The sequence below is a fragment of the Arachis hypogaea genome, chromosome 13, assembly GCF_003086295.3.
Source record: "Arachis hypogaea cultivar Tifrunner chromosome 13, arahy.Tifrunner.gnm2.J5K5, whole genome shotgun sequence".
Lineage (NCBI taxonomy): Eukaryota > Viridiplantae > Streptophyta > Magnoliopsida > Fabales > Fabaceae > Arachis > Arachis hypogaea.
Window position 1 is genome coordinate 42,882,602 of NC_092048.1, and position 20,884 is coordinate 42,903,485.

The following is a 20,884-nucleotide window of genomic DNA, read 5'->3' on the forward strand; positions in this document are numbered from 1 at the left end:
CTTTTGTAGTTTGCTTTTGCCTAGAGGCTTGTATTGAGATAGAAAAACTTGTATAAGCTGATTTTACTATTTGGTTTCTGTGTAGTCTGTATATAGCTATCCGGCTTAAACTCTGCAAGCCATGGCTAGATTCTCATGATATTATACTATTATCTTTTGCTATATCTTATCTATATCTTGTGCTTTAAGTTAGTAGCTTCGTTAGTATGTTTTGCACTTTTCAAATCCTATATTTGAGCTATATCCTTCATCGGGATTCTGGATTATATAAATTCTTTCTATATATTATGTGTATGAGCTTAGAACTGTCGTAACCTTTGATTAACCTTTGCTTTACGACGTGAGGTAAAGCTTAGGCTAATTAGGGTGTTACATTTAGTGGTATCAGAGTGGTTCGTCCTCGTGAGACTGAGAGATGGACCGATTGTGCTTCATTGCATACTCTGTGTGTCTTTTTCTTTGATGCTATTAGGTTATCTGTTTGATATTGCATAGCATGCTTGTTTGTGAGTGCCTGTTTGGGATAATTGAAGCACTAGGCTTTTGATATTGAGACTGATCACCTTGATATCGATTGTTTGGTGTAAACAGAAACTCTAATGGCCACTTGCGGATGAGGTCGAGCACGTTCACGAGAGAGTAGGAATGAGCAGCCGGTTGACAATCATGCCGAATTCATGGCGGTAATGGCAAACTTAGCGAACATCATGGAAGCTAATGCTACTGCAACCCTGCAAGATGTGCAGATGTTAGGCCAACTGGCCGGAAATGGAAACAAGAATGGCGAAGGAAATGCTAATGATCATGCTGAGGGGAACGACGACATTATGGAAGGTGCTCCGATGACCTTGGCAACTTTTCTCAAGGTTCATCCACCAATTTTCCGAGGATCAACCAACCCTACCGAAGCGGACAACTGGTTTCAGGCCATGGAGCGTGCTTTACAGGCGCAACACGTTCCGAATAACCAATATGTGGAATTTGCCGCTTATCAGCTTGCGGGAGAGGCCCAGCATTGGTGGCAAGCAGAATGCCGCCTACTAAAACTTCAGAATGCCGATGTTCCTTGGGACATGTTCCAAACGGCCTTCTACAAGAAGTACTTTTCTGAGTCTGTAAGGGAAGCAAAGGAGATGAAACTTATGTAGCTGAAGCAAGGTTCCTTGTCTGTGGCAGATTACACTAGCAAATTTGAGGAGCTTTGTAGGTTTTCTCGGGTGTGTCAGGATGCCCCGGAGACCTACTAAAGCTGGAAGTGTATCAAGTACCAAAGAGGCTTGAAAGATAGCATTATGACTGCTGTGGCTCCTGTGGAGATTCGTACCTTCTCCGACTTGGTGAACAAAGCAAGGGTGGTTGAGCAGTATGCCAAGACGGTAGTTTCGTCCAAGGAAACTCACGGAGGAAACACTAGTAAGGGGTATGGCAAGTATTTTCATCTGAGAGGCCAGAGTTTCAAGAGAGGAGGATATGCGCCTCAAGGGCAATAAGGTTTCAGAAAGAACACTCAGAATCAGTTTCAGTATGCTAAAGGAAGAGGAAATCAAAGTAAGAATTCTCCGGATTTGAGTTGTGTGTGTTGTGGGCGTTTTCATCCATATGACTCTTGCAAGATTGGTTTAGGTGATTGCTTCAAATGTGCTTCACCTGGTCATATTGCGAGGGTTTGCACTCGTGGGAGGAACCCGAATGCGGGCCAGAGTCAGCATCAAGGACAGGTTTTTGCTGTGAACGCCAAAGATGCTTCTAAGGCGGATCCATTGATGAGAGGTATATGTCTAATTGGTGATAAAACCTTTGTTGCATTATATGATAATGGAGCTTCGCATTCGTTTATTTCGTTTGCTAAGGTTGAGGAACTAGGTTTGAAAGTGTCAGAATTAGCATTTGATCTACATGTGCATACTCCGCATCAGACGGTCATGACTAGGTCAGGCTGTAGGCAAGTAGGTTTCAAGCTTGAGGGTAGAGACTTTGTGCATGATTTGATCTGTTTGCCAATGATTGGGTTAGAGATGATTTTGGGGTTCAATTGGTTGTCAAAGAATCGGGTGTTGTTGAATTGCTTTGAGCGGACAATTCAGTATATGCCGGAAGGGAAAAACGGGGCAGTGATAGCTGAGGGGTACTACCTGAACTCTGTAATGGTGCACTGTAGTGGGAAAGAGTGTCAGAGTTATATTCTGTTGGCTGCGAATGCGTTAGGTGATGATCAGAACCTTGATCAAATTCCGATAGTTAGAGACTTTCCAGAGGTATTCCCGGAAGATATCCCTAAGTTTCCACCTCAAAGAGAGATTGAATTTGCGATCAAATTGGTGCCGGGAGCCGGACCAGTGTCGATTGCGCCGTATAGGATGGCTCCGATAGAGCTGGCTGAATTAAAGACTCAGTTGGAAGAGCTTCTAAACAAGAGGTTCATTCGACCGAGTGTATCACTGTGGGGAGCACCAATTTTATTGGTGAAAAAGAAGGATGGAGGAATGTGACTGTGTGTGGATTACTGATGAGCGGATAATTTATACGCTTTTTGTCATTGTTTTTAGGTAGTTTTTAGTATGATTTAGTTAGTTTTTACTATGTTTTTATTAGTGTTTATGAAAAATTCACATTTCTGGACTTTACTATGAGTTTGTGTGTTTTTCTATGATTTTAGGTATTTTCTGGCTGAAATTGAGGGACCTGAGCAAAAATCTGATTCAGAGGCTGAAAAAGGACTACAGATGCTGTTGGATTCTGACCTCCCTGCACTCAAAATAGATTTTCTGGAGCTACAAGAGTCCAACTGGCGCGCTCTTAATTGCGTTGGAAAGTAGACATCCAGGGCTTTCCAGCAATATATAATAGTCCATACTTTGCTCAAAGATAAATGACGTAAACTGGCATTTAACGCCAGTTCCATGTTCCATTCTGGCGTTAAACGCCAGAAACAGCCTAGGCACGTGTAAAGCTCAAGTCTCAGCCCCAGCACCCACCAAGTGGGCCCTAGAAGTGGATTTCTGCACTATCTATCGTAGTTTACTCATTTTCTGTAAACCTAGGTTACTAGTTTAGTATTTAAACAACTTTTAGAGATTTATTTTGCACCTCATGACATTTTTACATGTTTCATATTGTATTTCTGACGGCATGAGTCTCTAAATCCCATGGTTGGGGGTGAGGAGCTCTGCTGTGTCTCGATGAATTAATGCAATTACTTCTGTTTTCTATTCAATCACGCTTGTTTCTATTCTAAGATACTCGCTTGTACTTAACCGTGATGAATGTGATGATCCGTGACACTCATCGTCATTCTCAACCTATGAACGCGTGCTTGACAACCACTTCCGTTCTACCTTAGATTGAGTGTGTATCTCTTAGCCTCTTGGTTTATGATCAGAGTCTTCGTGGTATAGGCTAGGATTATTGGCGGCCATTCCTGAGATCCGGAAAGTCTAAACCTTGTCTGTGGTATTTCGAGTAGGATCTGGGATGGGATGACTGTGACGAGCTTCAAACTCATGAGTGCTGGGCATAGTGACAGACGCAAAAGGATCAATGGATCCTATTCCAACATGAGTGAGAACCGACAGATGATTAGCCGTGCGGTGACAGCGCATTTGGACCATTTTCACTGAGAGGACGGATGGTAGCCATTGACAATGGTGATCCACCAACATACAGCTTGCCATGGAAGGAGCCTTGCATGCGTGAAAAAGAAGACAGTAGGAAAGCAGAGATTCGGAAGACAGAGCATCTCTAAATCCTCAATCTGTTCTCCATTACTGCATAACAAGTATTATTTATTTTATGTTAATTACTCTTCATAAACCCAACCATTTTTATTATTAATTTCTTGACTAAGAATTGCAAAATAACCATAGCTTGCTTCAAGCCGACAATCTCCGTGGGATCGACCCTTACTCACGTAAGGTATTACTTGGACGACCCAGTGCACTTGCTGGTTAGTGGTACGAGTTGTTAAAAGTGTGATTTACAATTCGTGCACCAAGTTTTTGGCGTCGTTGCCGGGGATTGTTCGAGTTTGGAAAACTGACGGTTTATTTTGTTGCTTAGATTAGGAAAATTTTTTCTTTTTGGTTTAGAGTCTTCTATTATTGTTTTTGGTTAAAATTTTAAGATCCTTATTTTATTTTTCTAAATTATTTTTGAAAATTTTTAAAACCAATAACTTCATGATTTAGTCTTCTGTTTGAGTTTATTATCATATTTTAAATTTGATGTCAATTGCATGTTTTTATTTTCCTTTAAATTTTCGAATTTGTGTTCATTTTTTTCTTGATCTTCAAGTTGTTCTTACTATTTTTCTTGTTTGATCTTTAGTTTTTCCTATTCTGTGTCTTTTTTTGTTTTTCTTGTGCATTTTCTATTTATCAGTATTCAAAAAAATTTATATACATTAAATACCTTTTTTAAAAACACGTTAAATTTATAGCTCAGTTGGCTAGAGTGTTGTGCTTATGTTCTTGGTAATTGGGTATCTTCCTTTTAAAACTTTTTCAAAAATAATTTTTCTTTGATTAAATCTTGTGTCAAACTTTTAAGTTTGGTGTTCTCTTGTTATTTTTCTTTAATTTTTGAAAATTTATTTTTAGTTTTCTAAAAGTTTTAAGTTTGGTGTTCTTTTTATGTTCTTGTGAGTCTTCAAGGTGTTCTTGAGTCTTCTTTGTATTTTGATCTTAAAATTTTTAAGTTTGGTGTTCCTTGGTGTTTTTCCTCCAAAATTTTTGAAAAAACAAGGAGCATTAGATCTAAAAATTTTAAGTCTTGTGTCATTTTATTGTTTTTCTCTTTCCTCATTAAATTCAAAAATATCTCTTCTCTTTATTTTAAATTGAATTTTCGAAAATTACTTTAAAAAATTCAAATTTTTATTTTATCTTATCTTAGTTTTAAAATTTCAAAATTCAAATCTTTTTCAAAAAAATAATATCTTTTTCAAAATCTTATCTTATCTTATTTCAAATTCAAATTTCAAATTTCAACTTCCAAAATTCAAATTTCAAATTTTAAATTTCAAATTTCAAAATTTAAAATTCAAAATTTAATTTTCAAATTTAAAAATCAAATCTTTTCAAAATTCAAAATCTTTTTCGAAAATCATATCCAAAGTTTTTCAAATCTTCTTAATTAAGTAATTATTTTTGTTTTCGAATTTATTTTTCTCTTGGTTTTCAAAATTTATATTTTAATTTCTAATTATTTTATTTTATCTTATTATTTTTATTTATCTTAATAATTCGGTTTGTTCTACTTAAATAAAATAAAAACAAAAATATATTTTCTTTGCAATTCATATCAATTCCATTTTATCCATCATGGACCTAAATGAAAATGAATAGTTCAGAAGGACTCTGGGGTCATATGCTAACCCCATTACTGCTGCATATGGGAGTAGCATATGTATACCTCCCATCAAAGCAAGTAGTTTTGAGCTAAATCCTCAGCTCATTGTCATGGTGCAGCAAAATTGCCAGTATTCCAGTCTTCCATAGGAAGAACCTACTGAGTTTCTAGCGCAGTTCTTGCAAATTGCTGACACAGTGCATGATAAGGAGGTAGATCAGGACGTATACAGGCTGTTACTATTTTCGTTTGATGTAAAAGATCAAGCTAAGAGGTGGTTAAATAACCAACCTACAACAAGCATAAGAACATGGAAACAGTTATCAGACAAATTCCTGAATCAATACTTCCCTCCAAAAAGGATGACACAGCTAAGGCTGGACATCCAAGGCTTTAAACAAGAGGATAATGAATCCCTTTATAACACCTGGGAGAGGTACAAAGGGATGCTAAGAAAATGCCCCTCTGAAATGTTTTCAGAGTGGGTGCAATTAGACATCTACTACGAGCTTACAGAAAAAGCTCAGGTGTCTCTAGAGCACTCAACTGGTGGATCTATACACATGAGAAAGACTATTGAAGAGGCTCAAGAGCTTATCGATATAGTTGCTAAAAATCAGCATCTGTACATAAGTAATGAGTCCTCCATGAAAGAAGAAACTAAGGCAGTATCAACTGACTTTAGTCCTCAGGAACAAGTTGCTGAACTCAATCAGCAACTATCTTCTATAACAAGGCAGTTAGCAGAAGTTAAGGAGATGCTACAAGAAACCAAAAATGCTAACAAGGATATGGAATCACAATTGAATCAGACAAAACAGCAGTTATCAAAACAGATAACAGAGGAGTGCCAAGCAGTTCAATTAAGAAGTGAAAAAACATTAAATACCTCAACTCAAAGTAGCAGAAAGCCAAAAAAGAACAGCTGACAGAGGATGAGCAACCTGCTGCCCAAAATTCCTTTGAGAACAGTAAGAGCCCAGAGAGGAATAAGTCTGGAGTTCAAATGCCAGAAAAGGGTGAAAAACTGGCGTTAAACGCCCAATCCATGTCCAATTCTGGCGTTCAAACACCAGAAAAGGGTAGGAATCTGGCGTTAAATGCCCAATCCATGTCCAGTTCTGGCGTTCAAATGCCAGTGATGGATCAGACACCTGCAAGTGCTGATAATAACTCCCTCAAGAAGGCTTCTCAACCTGCCTCTGTAGGAAATAAACCTGCAACAACTAAGGTTGAAGAATATAAAGCCAAAATACCTTATCCTAAAAAACTCCGCCAAGCGAAACAGGATAAACAATTTGCCCGCTTTGCAGACTATCTCAGGACTCTTGAAATAAAGATTTCGTTTACAGAGGCACTTGAGCAAATACCATCTTATGCTAAGTTCATGAAAAAGATCTTAAGTCATAAGAAGGATTGGAGAGAGACAAAAAAAAATTTTCTCACTGAAGAATGCAGTGCAGTCATCCTAACAAGCTTACCAGAAAAGCTTAAGGATCCCGGAAGCTTTATGATACCATGCACATTAGAGGGTACTTGTACCAAGACAGCTTTATGTGACCTTGGGGCAAGTATCAATCTAATTCCTACATCCACTATCAGAAAGTTTGGCTTGACTAAAGAGGTCAAACCAACCCGGATATGTCTTCAACTTGCTGATGGCTCCATTAAATATCCATCAGGCATAATTGAGGACATGATTGTCAAGGTTGGGCCATTTGCCTTCCCTACTGACTTTGTAGTGCTGGAAATGGAGGAGCATAAGAGTGCAACTCTCATTCTAGGAAGACCCTTCCTAGCAACAGGACGAACCCTCATTGACGTCCAAAAAGGGGAGGTAACCCTGAGAGTCAATGAGGATGAGTTTAAGTTGAATGTTGTCAAAGCTATGCAGCATCCAAACACATCAAAAGACTGTCTGAGCGTTGATATTATTGACTCCCTGGTGGAAGAGGTCAATATAACTGAGAGTCTCGAATCAGAGCTAGAGGACATTTTTAAAGATGTTCAGCCTGATTTGGAGGAACCAGAGGAAATAAAAGAACCTCTAAAAACTCCTCAGGAAGAGGAGAAACCTCCTAAACCCAAGCTCAAACCACTACCACCATCCCTGAAATATGTATTTCTGGGAGAAGGTGACACTTTTCCTGTAATCATAAGCTCTGCTTTAGAGCCACAGGAAGAGAAAGCACTAATTCAGGTGCTAAGGACACACAAGACAGCTCTTGGATGGTCCATAAGTGATCTTAAGGGCATTAGCCCAGCCAGATATATGCACAAGATCCTATTGGAGGATAATGCTAAGCCAGTGGTTTAACCACAGAGGCAACTAAATCCCTCCATGAAGGAGGTGGTGCAGAAAGAGGTCACTAAGTTACTAGAGGCTGGGATTATTTATCCTATTTCTGATAGCCCCTAGGTGAGCCCTGTCCTTGTTGTCCCTAAGAAGGGAAGAATGACAGTGGTTCATAATGAAAAGAATGAACTGGTTCCTACAAGAATAGTTACAGGGTGGCGTATGTGTATTGACTACAGAAGGCTCAATACAGCCAACAGGAAGGATCATTTTCCTTTACCATTCATAGACCAGATGCTGGAGAGACTAGCAGGTCATGAATACTACTACTTTTTGGATGGCTATTCAGGATACAACTAAATTGCAGTAGATTCTCAGGACCAAGAGAAAACAACATTACATGTCCATCTGGAGTATTTGCATACAGAAGAATGACTTTTGGTCTGTGCAATGCACCTGCAACCTTTCAGAGGTGCATGCTCTCTATCTTCTCTGATATGGTAGAGAAATTTCTGAAAGTCTTCATGGATGACTTCTCAGTATTTGGAGACTCATTTAACTCCTGTCTTAACCATCTAGCACTTGTTCTGAAAAGATGCCAAGAGACTAACCTGGTTTTAAATTGAAAAAAATGTCACTTTATGGTGACTGAAGGAATTGTCCTTGGGCATAAATTTTCAAACAAGGGAATAGAGGTGGATCAAGCTAAGGTAGAGGTAATTGAAAAATTACCACCACCCACCAATGTTAAGGCAATCAGAAGCTTTCTGGGGCATGCAGGATTCTATAGGAGGTTTATAAAGAATTTTTCAAAAATCGCAAAACCTCTGAGCAATCTGCTAGCTGCTGACATACCATTTGTCTTTAACACAGGGTGTTTGCAGGCCTTTGAGACTCTGAAGGCTAAGTTGGTCACAGTACTTGTCATTTCTGTACCAGACTGGACATTACCATTTAAACTAATGTGTGATGCTAGTGACCATGCCATTGGTGCAGTATTGGGACAGAGGCATAACAAGCTTTTGCACGTCATTTACTATGCTAGCCGTGTTTTGAATGATGCACAGAAGAATTACACAACCACAGAAAAGGAGTTGCTTGCAGTGGTTTATGCCATTGACAAGTTCAGATCTTATTTAGTGGGATCAAAAGTGATTGTGTACACTGACCACGCTGCTTTAAAATATCTCCACACAAAGCAGAATTCAAAACCCAGATTCATAAGATGGGTGTTGCTTCTGCAAGAGTTTGATATAGAAATACGAGACAGAAAATAGATAGAGAATCAAGTAGCTGATCACCTGTCCCGGATAGAACCAGTAGCAGGAGCGTCCCTCCCTCTTACTGAGATCTCTGAAACCTTTCCGGATGAGCAATTGTTTGCTATTCAGGAAGCTCTGTGGCTTGCAGACATTGCAAACTATAAGACTCAAGGTTCTTCTTCTGTAACCATGGAGAGGAAGCATGAAAAGCTTCTCTCAATACAGAGTCAAACAAAACCTCCACATTCAAACTCTAAGTTTGGTGTTGGGAGGCCACAACCAAACTCTAAGTTTGGTGTTGAGAGGCCACAACTAAACTCTAAGTTTGGTGTTTAGAGGCCCCAACCATGCTCTGATTATCTGTGAGGCTCCATGAGAGCTCACTGTCAAGCTATTGACATTAAAGAAGCGCTTCTTGGGAGGCAACCCAATGTTATTTAATTATATCTATTTATTTTCCATTGCTATTTTATGCTTTCTTTAGGTTGATGATCATATGAAGTCACAAAAACAACTGAAAAATAAAAAACAGAATGAAAAACAGCATTAAAAATAGCTCACCCTGGAGGAAGAGCTTACTGGCATTTAAACGCCAGTAAGAAGCATCAGACTGGCGTTTAACGCCAGAAAGAAGCATCAAGCTGGCGTTAAACACCAGAAACAAGCACCAGACTAGTGTTTAACACCAGAACAGAGCATCAAGTTGGCGTTTAACGCCAAGAAAGGGAGAAAAGCTGGCGTTTAACGCCAAAAACAAGCAGCAGTCTGGCGTTAAACGCCAGGATTGCACACTAAGGGCGTTTTTGCACGCCTCAATGGAGCAGGGATGATAAGTCCTTGACCTCTCAGGATCAGTAGATCCCACAGGATCCCCACCTACCTCACCATTCAAATTCAAACCATTCCCCTCCCAGACCCACCCATTCACACACCTCCATCTCCTCCACTTCTCCTTCCATTCCCTTCTTTCTTCTTTTGCTCGAGGACGAGCACACCTTTTAAGTTTGGTGTGGAAAAAAGCATTGCTTTTTGTTTTTCCATAACCATTTATGGCACCTAAGGCCGGAGAAACCTCTAGAAAGAGGAAAAGGAAGGCAGTCGCTTCCACCTCCGAGTCATGGGAGATGGAGAGGTTCATCTCAAAGGTCCATAGTTCAGTGGTAGAGCATTTGACTGCAAATCAAAGAACCATGAGGAAGGAGCAATAAAGGCAAGGAAGAGACATTGAGGAGCTAAAGCACTCCATAAGATCTTCAAGAGGAAGAACTAGCCGCCATCACTAAGGTGGACCCGTTCTTTAATTTCTTTGTTCTTTATTTTTCTGTTTTTCATTTACTATGCTCTATGTTTATTCATGTTTGTGTCTTTATTACATGATCATTAATGTTCAAGTGTCTATGTCTTAAAGCTATGAATGTCCTATGAATCCATCACCTTTTCTTAAATGAAAAATGCTTTAATTACAAAAGAACAAGAAGTACATGAATTTCAAATTCATCCTTGAGATTAGCTTAATTACTTTGATGTGGTGATAATACTTTCTGCTTTCTGAATGAATGCTTGAACAGTGCATATGTCTTTTGAATTTGTTGTTTATGAATGTTAAAATTGTTGGCTCTTGAAAGAATAACGAAAAAGGAGAAATGTTATTGATAATCTGAAAAATCATAAAATTGATTCTTAAAGCAAGAAAAAGCAGTGAAGAACAAAGCTTGCGAAAAAAAATTTATAAAAGAAAGAAAAAGGAAAAGCAAGCAGAAAAAGTCAACAGCTCTTTAAACCAAAAGTCAAGAGCAAAAAAGCCAGTAACCCTTTAAACCAAAAGGCAAGGGTAATAAAAAGGATCCAAGGCTTTGAGCATCAATGGATAGGAGGGCCCAAAGGAATAAAATCCCGACCTAAGCGGCTAAACCAAGCTGTCCCTAACCATGTGCTTGTAGCGTGAAGGTGTCAAGTGAAAAGCTTGAGACTGAGCGGTTAAAGTCGAGGTTCAAAGCAAAAAAAAAAGAGTGTGCTTAAGAACCCTGGACACCTCTAATTGGGGACTTTAGCAAAGCTGAGTTACAATCTGAAAAGGCTCACCCAGTTATGTGTCTGTGGCATTTATGTATCCGGTGGTAATACTGGAAAACAAAGTGCTTAGGGCCACGGCCATGACTCATAAAGTAGCTGTGTTCAATAGTCAACATACTGAACTAGGAGAATCAATAACACTATCTGAATTATGAGTTCCTATAGATGCCAACCATTCTGAACTTCAAAGGATAAAGTGAGATGCCAAAACTATTCAGAGACAAAAAGCTACTAGTCCCGCTCATCTAATTGGAGCTAAGTTTCATTGATATTTTGGAATTTATAGTATATTCTCTTCTTTTTATCCTATTTGATTTTCAGTTACTTGGAGACAAGCAACAATTTAAGTTTGGTGTTGTGATGAGCGAATAATTTATACGCTTTTTGGCATTATTTTTAGGTAGTTTTTAGTATGATTTAGATAGTTTTTACTATGTTTTTATTAGTTTTTATGAAAAATTAACATTTCTGGACTTTACTATGAGTTTGTGTATTTTTCTGTGATTTCAGATATTTTCTGGCTGAAATTGAGGGACCTGAGCAAAAATCTAATTCAGAGGCTGAAAAAGAACTGCAGATGCTGTTGGATTCTGACCTCCTTGCACTCGAAATGGATTTTCTGGAGCTAAAGGAGCCCAAATGGCGCGCTCTCAATTGCGTTGGAAAGTAGACATCCAGGGCTTTCCAGCAATATATAATAGTCCATATTTTGCTCAAAGATAAATGACGTAAACTGGCGTTTAACGCCAGTTCCATGTTCCATTCTGGCGTTAAACGCCAGAAACAGGTTACAAGTTGGAGTTAAACACCCAAAACAGGTTACAACCTAGCGTTTAACTCCAGAAACAGCCTAGGCACGTGTAAAGCTCAAGTCTCAGCCCTAGCACGCACCAAATGGGCCCCAGAAAGTGGATTTCTGCACTATCTATCGTAGTTTACTCATTTTCTGTAAACCTAGGTTACTAGTTTAGTATTTAAACAACTTTTAGAGATTTATTTTACACCTCATGACATTTTTACACGTTTCATATTGTATTTCTGATGGCATGAGTCTCTAAACCCCATGGTTGGGGGTGAGGAGCTCTGCTGTGTCTCGATGAATTAATGCAATTACTTCTATTTTCTATTCAATCACGCTTGTTTCTGTTCTAAGATACTCACTTGTACTTAACCGTGATGAATGTGATGATCCGTGACACTCATCGTCATTCTCAACCTATGAACGCGTGCCTGACAACCACTTCCGTTCTGCCTTAGATTGAGTGTGTATCTCTTAGCCTCTTGGTTCATGATCAGAGTATTCGTGGTATAGACTAGGATTATTGGCGGTTATTCCTGGGATCCGAAAAATCTAAACATTGTCTGTGGTATTCAGAGTAGGATCTAGGATGGGATGACTATGACGAGCTTCAAACTCACGAGTGCTGGCCATAGTGACAGACGCAAAAGGATCAATGGATCCTATTCCAACATGAGTGAGAACCGACAGATGATTAGCCGTGCGATGACAGCGCATTTGGACCATTTTCACTGAGAGAACGGATGGTAGCCATTGACAACGGTGATCCACCAACATACAGCTTGCCATGGAAGGAGCCTTGCGTGCATGTAAAAGAAGACAGTAGGAAAGCAGAGATTCGGAAGACAGAGCATCTCTAAATCCTCAATCTGTTCTCCATTACTGCATAACAAGTATTATTTATTTTATGTTAATTACTCTTTATAAACCCAACCATTTTTATTATTAATTTCCTGACTAAGAATTGCAAAATAACCATAGCTTGCTTCAAGCCAACAATCTCCGTGGGATCGACCCTTACTCACGTAAGGTATTACTTGGACGACCCAGTGCACTTGCTGGTTAGTGGTACGAGTTGTGAAAAGTGTGATTTATAATTCGTGCACCAATTACCGACAGTTGAACAAAGTGACGGTGAAGAATAAGTACCCGCTGCCAAGGATAGATGACTTGATGGATCAACTGCAAGGAGCTGAAGTATTTTCCAAGATTGGTTTGAGATCCGGTTACCATCAGATAAGGGTGAAAGAGGATGATATCCCTAAAACTGCGTTTAGGACATGCTATGGACACTACGAGTTTGTAGTAATGTCCTTTGGGTTAACGAATGCACCTGCTATTTTCATGAATTACATGAACAGAGTCTTTCGTCCCTTTTTGGACAAATTCGTGGTGATTTTCATAGATGATATCTTGGTTTATTCTAAGACGGCAAGGGAGCATGAGGAACACTTGTGGATTGTATTGTAAATCTTGAAGGAGCGGAAATTGTATGCTAAGTTGTCGAAGTGCGAGTTCTGGAAGGAGGAAGTAAAGTTCTTATGTCATGTGGTAAGCAAAGGAGGAATAGCGGTGGATCCTTCTAAGGTAGAAGCGGTGATGGAATGGGAAAGACCGACGACGGTGACAAAAGTTAGGAGTTTCTTGGGCTTGGCTGGATATTACCGGAGATTCATTGAAGGATTCTCCCGGATAGCACTGCCGATGACTAAGTTAACAAGGAAAGATGTGCCTTTTGTATGGACGTCAGAGTGTGAAGAAAGTTTTCAAACTTTGAAGTAGAAGTTAACTTCAGCGCCTGTTCTAATCTTACTAGATTTGCATGAACCGTTTGAAGTATATTGTGATGCGTCACTGAAGGGTTTGGGTTGCGTGTTGATGCAATGCGTAAGCTGAGACCGCATGAGGTAAATTACCCAACTCATGACTTGAAATTAGCGGCGATTGTGTTTGCATTGAAGATTTGGACAGTGTTTCTTAGAAAAATAATTTCAATCAAGAATTCAATTTGACTGTGTATGTATTACTACTCATTTTATTATTATTTATCTTTGAATAAAATGGTAAGGTCTTATAATGAAGATGTATGCCTTGTGGAGAGTGCAAGTTCGCACACCATTCTCAAAAGTGATATATATTTTACCCATCTTGTGCCAAAAGAGGAATATGTTAATACTATTATTGGCTCAGGAAATGTGATAGAAGACTCTGGAAGAGCTAGAATTTTGTTTCCCGGAGGAACAAAATTCATAATAAATAATGCACTATTGTCTATGAAGTCTCTAAGAAACTTGTTGAGTTTCAAAGATATTTGCCAAAATGGATATCATATTGAGACAATGAATGAGGGAAATCATGAGTACTTATGTATCACAACTCATGATTTAAATAAAAAGGTTATATTAGAAAAATTACCCTCACTCTCATCTGGGTTATACCAAAATTAGTGCAATTGAATCACATGCCATTGTAAACCAAAAGTTTACTAGCCCAAATGAATTCATAACTTGGCACGACCGATTGGGTCATCCGAGAACAACCATGATGGAGAGAATTATTGAAAACTCCCATGGACATTCACTAAAGAACTAGAAGATTGTTAAATCTAGGGAATTTTATTATCCTGCATGTTCTCAGGGAATGTTAATTTTAAGGCCATCACCAGTAAAGATTGGATTTGAGTCCCATGAATTCCTAGAAAGGATTCAAGGCGATATATGTGGACCTATTCATCCACCATGTGGATCTTTTAGATATTTTATGGTCCTAATAGACGCATCTTCGAGATGGTCACATGTGTGCTTATTGTCTTCTCGCAACCTGGCATTTGCGAGATTACTTGCTAAAAATATTCGATTAAAAGCACAAATTCCAGAAAATCCAATCAAAGCAATTCGTCTTGATAATGCTGGTGAATTTACTTCTCAAGCTTTTGATGCTTATTGTGTGGCCAATGGAATAAGTGTTGAAAATCCAGTAGCTCATGTTCACACACAAAATGAATTAGCAGAATCACTTATTAAATGCCTCCAATTACTTGCTAGACCCTTACTTATAAGAACAAATCTCCTAACTTCGGCTTGGGGGCATGCTATTTTACATGCTGCAGCACTTATTCGTTTGAGGCCAACGAGTTACCATCGATTCTCTCCTATGCAATTATCTTTTGGCCAGCAGCCAAATGTTTCCCATTTAAGAATATTCAGGTGTGCAATATATGTTCCCATTGCACCACCTTCTCGCACCAAAATTGTACCCCAAAGAAAATTAGGGATATATGTTGGATATGATTCTCCCTCTATAGTGAGGTATATTGAGATACACACTGGAGATGTACTAAATCCCGGTTTACGAATTGTCATTTTGATAAATCAAAAATTTCAATATTAGGGGGAGAGAATAAGCTTCCTGAAAAGGAACTTAATTGGAATGCATCATCCTTGACGCATTTAAATCCTCGATTAGGGCATTGTGAACTAGAAGTTCAAAAGATTATACATTCACAAAGAATAGCAAATGAATTGCCTGATGCATTTTCTGATATAAAGAGGATAACCAAATCTTATATACCAGCGGAAAATGTCCCAATTCGAATTGGTGTTCCAGTCGGACAAATAGCCACTGAAACAAATTCACGCCAAAAGCGTGGTAGGCCTGTCGGTTCCAAAGACAAAAATCTTCGAAAAAGAAAAAAGATAAATACTATTCCTGTTGAAAAAGATATAGTAGAGACACCTGCAGTTTTTCAAAATTCTGATATAATTTTAATGCCAGAAGATGTTCAGGTACCTGAAAATTGTGAAAATGGTGAGATCTCGATAAATTATGTCTTTACAGGAGAGAAATGGGACCGAAATAAGACAATTGTTAATGAAATATTTGCATATAATATGGCATTGAATATCATGCATGAAAGTAAGGATCTTGAACCAAGATCAGTCGAAGAATGTCGACAAAGAAATGATTGACCAAAATGGGAAGAAGCTATGAAGGCTGAGTTAGGCTCACTTGCAAAATGTGAAGTCTTTGGACCTGTAGTCTGTACACCAGAAGATGTAAAACCTGTTGGATACCGATGGGTATTTGTGAGAAAACGAAATGAGAAAAATGAAGTTGTACGCTACAAAACTTGACTTGTAGCACAAGGTACAGAGGCCCAGTATAGATTATGAAGAAACGTATTCCCCTGTAGTAAATGTGATAAAATTGCGTTATTTGGTCAGTTTATCTGCATATCATAAACTACATATGCATTTAATGGATGTGGTAACAGCCTACTTATACGGCTCATTAGATCGTGATATGTATATGAAAGTCCCTGAAGGATTAAAGATATCTAAACCATCGAATATTCACAAGGATTATACTCAGTCAAATTGCAAAGATCTTTATATGGTCTAAAGCAATCTGGACGAATGTGATATAATCGTCTTACTGAGTATCTGGCCAAAAATGGATTCAAGAATGATGATATCTACCCATGTGTTTTCATAAAGAAATCTACATCTGGATTCATTATAATTACTGTGTATGTTGATGATTTAAATATCATTGGAATTCCTGAAGAGATTCCAACAATTATAAAAACTCTAAAAGAAGAGTTTGAGATGAAAGATTTTGGAAATACTAAATTTTGTCTCGGCCTGCAGATCGAGCATACAAAAATGAGATCTTTATTCATCAAACAACATATACAGAAAAGATTTTGAAGAGATTTTATATGAATAAGTCACGTCCAATAAGTACCCCAATGATTGTAAGATCTTTGGACGTGGAAAAGGATTAATTTCGTCCTAAAGAAGAGAATGAAGATATCCTTGGTCCTGAAGTATCATATCTTAGTGTCATTAGAGCGCTAATGTATCTTACTAATAATACACGACCTGGCATATCATTTGCGGTGAATTTACTAGCAATGTATAGTTCCTCTCCAACCAGAAGACATTGGATTGGAATCAAGCAAATCTTTCGATATGTTCATGGAATGGTTGATATGGAATTGTTTTATCACTGTGGATCCAAGTCATAACTAATTGGCTATGCAGATGCAGGATACTTGTCTGATCCACACAAAGGAAAATCTCAAACATGATACCTGTTCACATATGGTGGTATAGCTATATCATGGAGGTCCACGAAACAGACGATAGCAGCAACCTCCTCTAATCATGCTGAAATACTAGCGATACATGAAGCTAGTCGCGAGTATTTTTGGCTCAGGAGTTTGATCCAATATATTCTGTCATCATGTGAACTAATTGATTAGAAGATAGCTCTAACTATCCTGTTTGAAGATAATACAGCATGCATTACTCAACTTAAAGGCGGATATATCAAAGGTGATAGAACAAAACATATTTCTTCCAAATTCTTCTTCACTCGTGATCTTCAAAATCAAGGGACAATTGATATCCAACAGATCCGCTCAAGTGATAATCTGGCATATTTATTTACAAAGTCACTCCCAAAATCCTCCTTTGAAAGATTGGTACATCAGATTGGAATGCGCCGATTTCGAGATATTAAATAATGTCGACAAGAGAGGGAGACTCTACTCTTTTTTCCTTGGTCAGGTTTTTTTCTATTGGGTTTTTCTTGACAAGGTTTTTAACGAGGCAGTCCCTATCACAAAGGATATTGTACTCTTTTTCCTTTACTAAAGTTTTTTTCCCAATGGATTTTTCTTTAGTAAGGTTTTAACGAGACATAATCTTGAATGGTCATCCAAGGGGGAGTGTTGTGATAAGGCATGAGGTGGATGCCCGTTAATGTTTGGACAGCTAATTTTTCCAAGTGAAAAGATTAAACTATCAAAGGAAGACTGAAGTTAATTGCATCTAAAACTTTAACTTTTGTACGCCTATAAATAGAGAGTCTGGTATGAAGAATAATACACATCAATAAGAACAAACATTCACTCTCTCTTTATACTGAATACTTCTCTCTCTCCTTATATATATAATTAGCTCAATATCAATAATTCATATATGTATTTACACATCTTTATTTTATATTTAGTACATCTTTATTTATTTTACAACATATATGATTTAATGGTTTGACATGCGATTATTTTTTTCCACCTAATAGGTTCAAGTACCAATTATTTAGCTCACTTATATTTTTATTTAATTAATTTAATATCGTATTCTCAAATCTTTATATTTTTTAAAAAAATTTTATATATTTATTTTTATATTCATTTTTTAAAATTTTTTTGCTTTTTCTTCGTAATATCAAAATAATAACATATTTAACATTTATATTTAATATATAAAAAGAAAAAAATTATCTTATATTTTTAGGATTTTTTATTTAAATAAATTAAAAAATATTTTATTTACTAAAATAAATAATTTTAAAAATAATTACGAAAGTACATAGTATGTCTTATCTCGTTTACAGTATAAACGAGATAAGACAAGCGAGTGGCACGTGTATATCTTGTTTACAGTATAAATGAGATACGTGCACTTATCTCGTTTATACTGTAAACGAAATACGTGGTAAATTTTCAACAGCTATAAAAGGATGTGCAACCCTTGGTATTCTCCACATACATTTTAGTTCTTTTTTTCCTTCGTTTTTCTTCCAAAAAATAGACAAAAATGTCCAGTAGTAGCGGATATGTGGTTGTTTGTGTGTATCCCAATTGGCGTATGAGAAACAGTGACAATGGGATGATATTTGAGTGTGATAATCCGTTACTGTTGCACACTCAGCGAGTAAGTTCCTTGTCCAAGTTAAATAGTCTGCTATTGAGTAACCTTGGTGGTATAGGGAGAAAAGAGATTGGAAGGGTGGGGTATAGGTTGCTAGCACTGCTGGAAAAAATTGAGTTTTTTGGTTTCATCTGTTTCGGCTCCCTGGCGACCAGCAAGTACTCCTCATGTTTGATATTCATGGAAGAATCATGGCAGAATAAGTGATGAAACTTTCTGCGGAGGTTGGTGATGTTGGTGGCAGTGGATCCGTCCACTCGACCTTTGTGGAGGATGACCTACCTTTCACATCACCACTTATTCATGTTGCTTGTTCAGTAGAAGACATGGACGTGGATGATGAAGACTCCGACGAAGAGTATGTTGCAGATAGCAACAACGGTGGTTCTTCTGAAGATGACGATGAGAAAGAGTTTGTACTAGAGATGCCGGCCGAGATAGCGGTGTGCTATGTTTTGCCTCCCCCCTCCCGATTCAGACGCTATCAGATGTACCAAGTCACTATCATGCATTGAATCTGGACGCAATGCATGAGAAATCTCTGTTTTTCAACACCAGGAAAGATGATTACAACCTAGACAGTGGGGTGGAGTTTCAGGTCGGCCACAGATTCAAAAGCATAGATGTAGTAATGCAGGGTGTGAAGAACGATAGCATTCGCAGAAGTGCTGAGTACTGAGTAGTCAAATCAAACTAATTAAAATACCATGTTCATTACCGCCAAGCTGCAACTGGATGTCCCTGGAGTCTCCATGTAGCCCTCTGACAGAACCTCGGATACTGGGGAGGTCAAGTTTAATTGTGGCGTATTTACTCATTTATGATTGTTATATCTGGTGTAGTTTCCAACCATGAATGTTTTATTTCATCAGGAAAGTCCGGAGGGTTGGTGGAGCCCATACGTGTGTAGCACCCACCATGTCCCAAGACTATCGACAGTTGGACAGCAGCCTCATCTGCAATGTCATCCTGTCGTTGATACAGTCCAACCTATTCGTCAGCATCCCTGTCCCACAGGGTGCAGTTTGGCAAAGCTATCACTTCAAATCCTCGTATAGAAAGGTTTGGATAGCGAAGCAAAAGGCAATTGCGCAGATATACGGGGACTGGGAGGAGTCATACAACAAGGTGCTGAAGCTGCTACAAGCACTGTAGAGTTGTCGTCCCGGAACAATATGTGAGCTCAGGGCCTTACCTTACTTTGATGGGCACCTTATTGTTCACAACTGTAGCATGTTCGACAAAGTATTATGGGCCTTCTCTTCATGTGTTGTGGCCTTCAAGCATTGCAAGTCGTTTGTTTATGTTGATGGCATGCACTTGTATGGCAATTACGGTAGTGTGTTGCGTATTGCAGTGGCACAAGACAACAACTGCAATATCCTTCCTATTGCTTTTGCAATTGTGGAGTCTCAGAGTATGGAGTTATGATCTTTTTTCTGACTAATTTGAGATGACATGTCACCCTACAAGAAGGCCTGCTGATTATTTCTAATAGATCCCAGGCGATCAAGGCTGCATTGAGGGTTGATGATAGTGATTGGCATGCTTCCAGGGCATTCCATGCTTATTGTGTTAGACACATGGGTGCAAACTTCATGTCTCGTTTTAAGTCTGCCGTGGGCAAGCGATACCTTATAAATGCTACTTATAGTCCAAGCAAGACTAGGTACGAGTGGTACATAGATCTCCTGAGAGTTTTGTCACGAGAGATGGTGGACTGGACTGGTAGGTTCAATAAAAAAAATATGGGTACAACACTGCGACAGCGATCGCCGGTTTGGTCACATGACAACGAATCTCTCGGAGTGCATCAATGCAGTGCTGAAGGGTACACGGTACTTGCCAATTTCTTCCAACGTGCGATGCACTTACGAGAGGCTGCAGAAGTTGTTCATCACGAAGGACAGGGAGGCACAGGCACAATTGGCGGCTGGAAATTGTTTCTCCCAACAGCTGATGGCTGCTATTGAAAAGAATCGAGAGAGAATCCTGAAGATGCGTGTTATTCACTTTGACAGACGGGCTTCAGTGTTTGTCGCTGAGGAGTTAGTGCCATTCGAGGTTTGGTCTCAAGGTTCGTTCCATGTTTGGCTTAGCGCGGGGACGTGTAACTGTGGCCTTTTTCAATCACTCCATTTCCCATACCGTCATGCGCTTACCGCTTGTGCCCTCGCAAGCATCGAATGGGCTCCATATGTTCATCCGGTGTACATACAAGAAGCTGTGTTCAAGGTATACAAGATGGAGTTTCCACCGATACCATACGAGGCACTTTGGCAGGAGTGGTATGGGACATGGCTTCTGATGCATATTGCATCATAAGTTGTTTTGGTTGTTTATTTCATATAGAAAGTTACTAAACTTTGCTCAATTATGAAGTTTT

At 38.6% G+C, this 20,884-nt stretch overlaps 1 protein-coding gene across 1 annotated transcript; it reads left to right on the forward strand.

The window, feature by feature from the left end:
* Window positions 1-1,292: 1,292 nt before the first annotated feature.
* LOC140177581 (uncharacterized) lies at window positions 1,293-13,558 on the forward strand. The gene is made up of 4 exons (XM_072210711.1): window positions 1,293-1,376; window positions 1,614-2,255; window positions 12,896-13,081; window positions 13,256-13,558. The coding sequence occupies exons 1-4, from the start codon at window positions 1,293-1,295 to the stop codon at window positions 13,556-13,558; spliced, it is 1,215 nt and encodes a 404-aa protein (XP_072066812.1).
* Window positions 13,559-20,884: the final 7,326 nt, after the last annotated feature.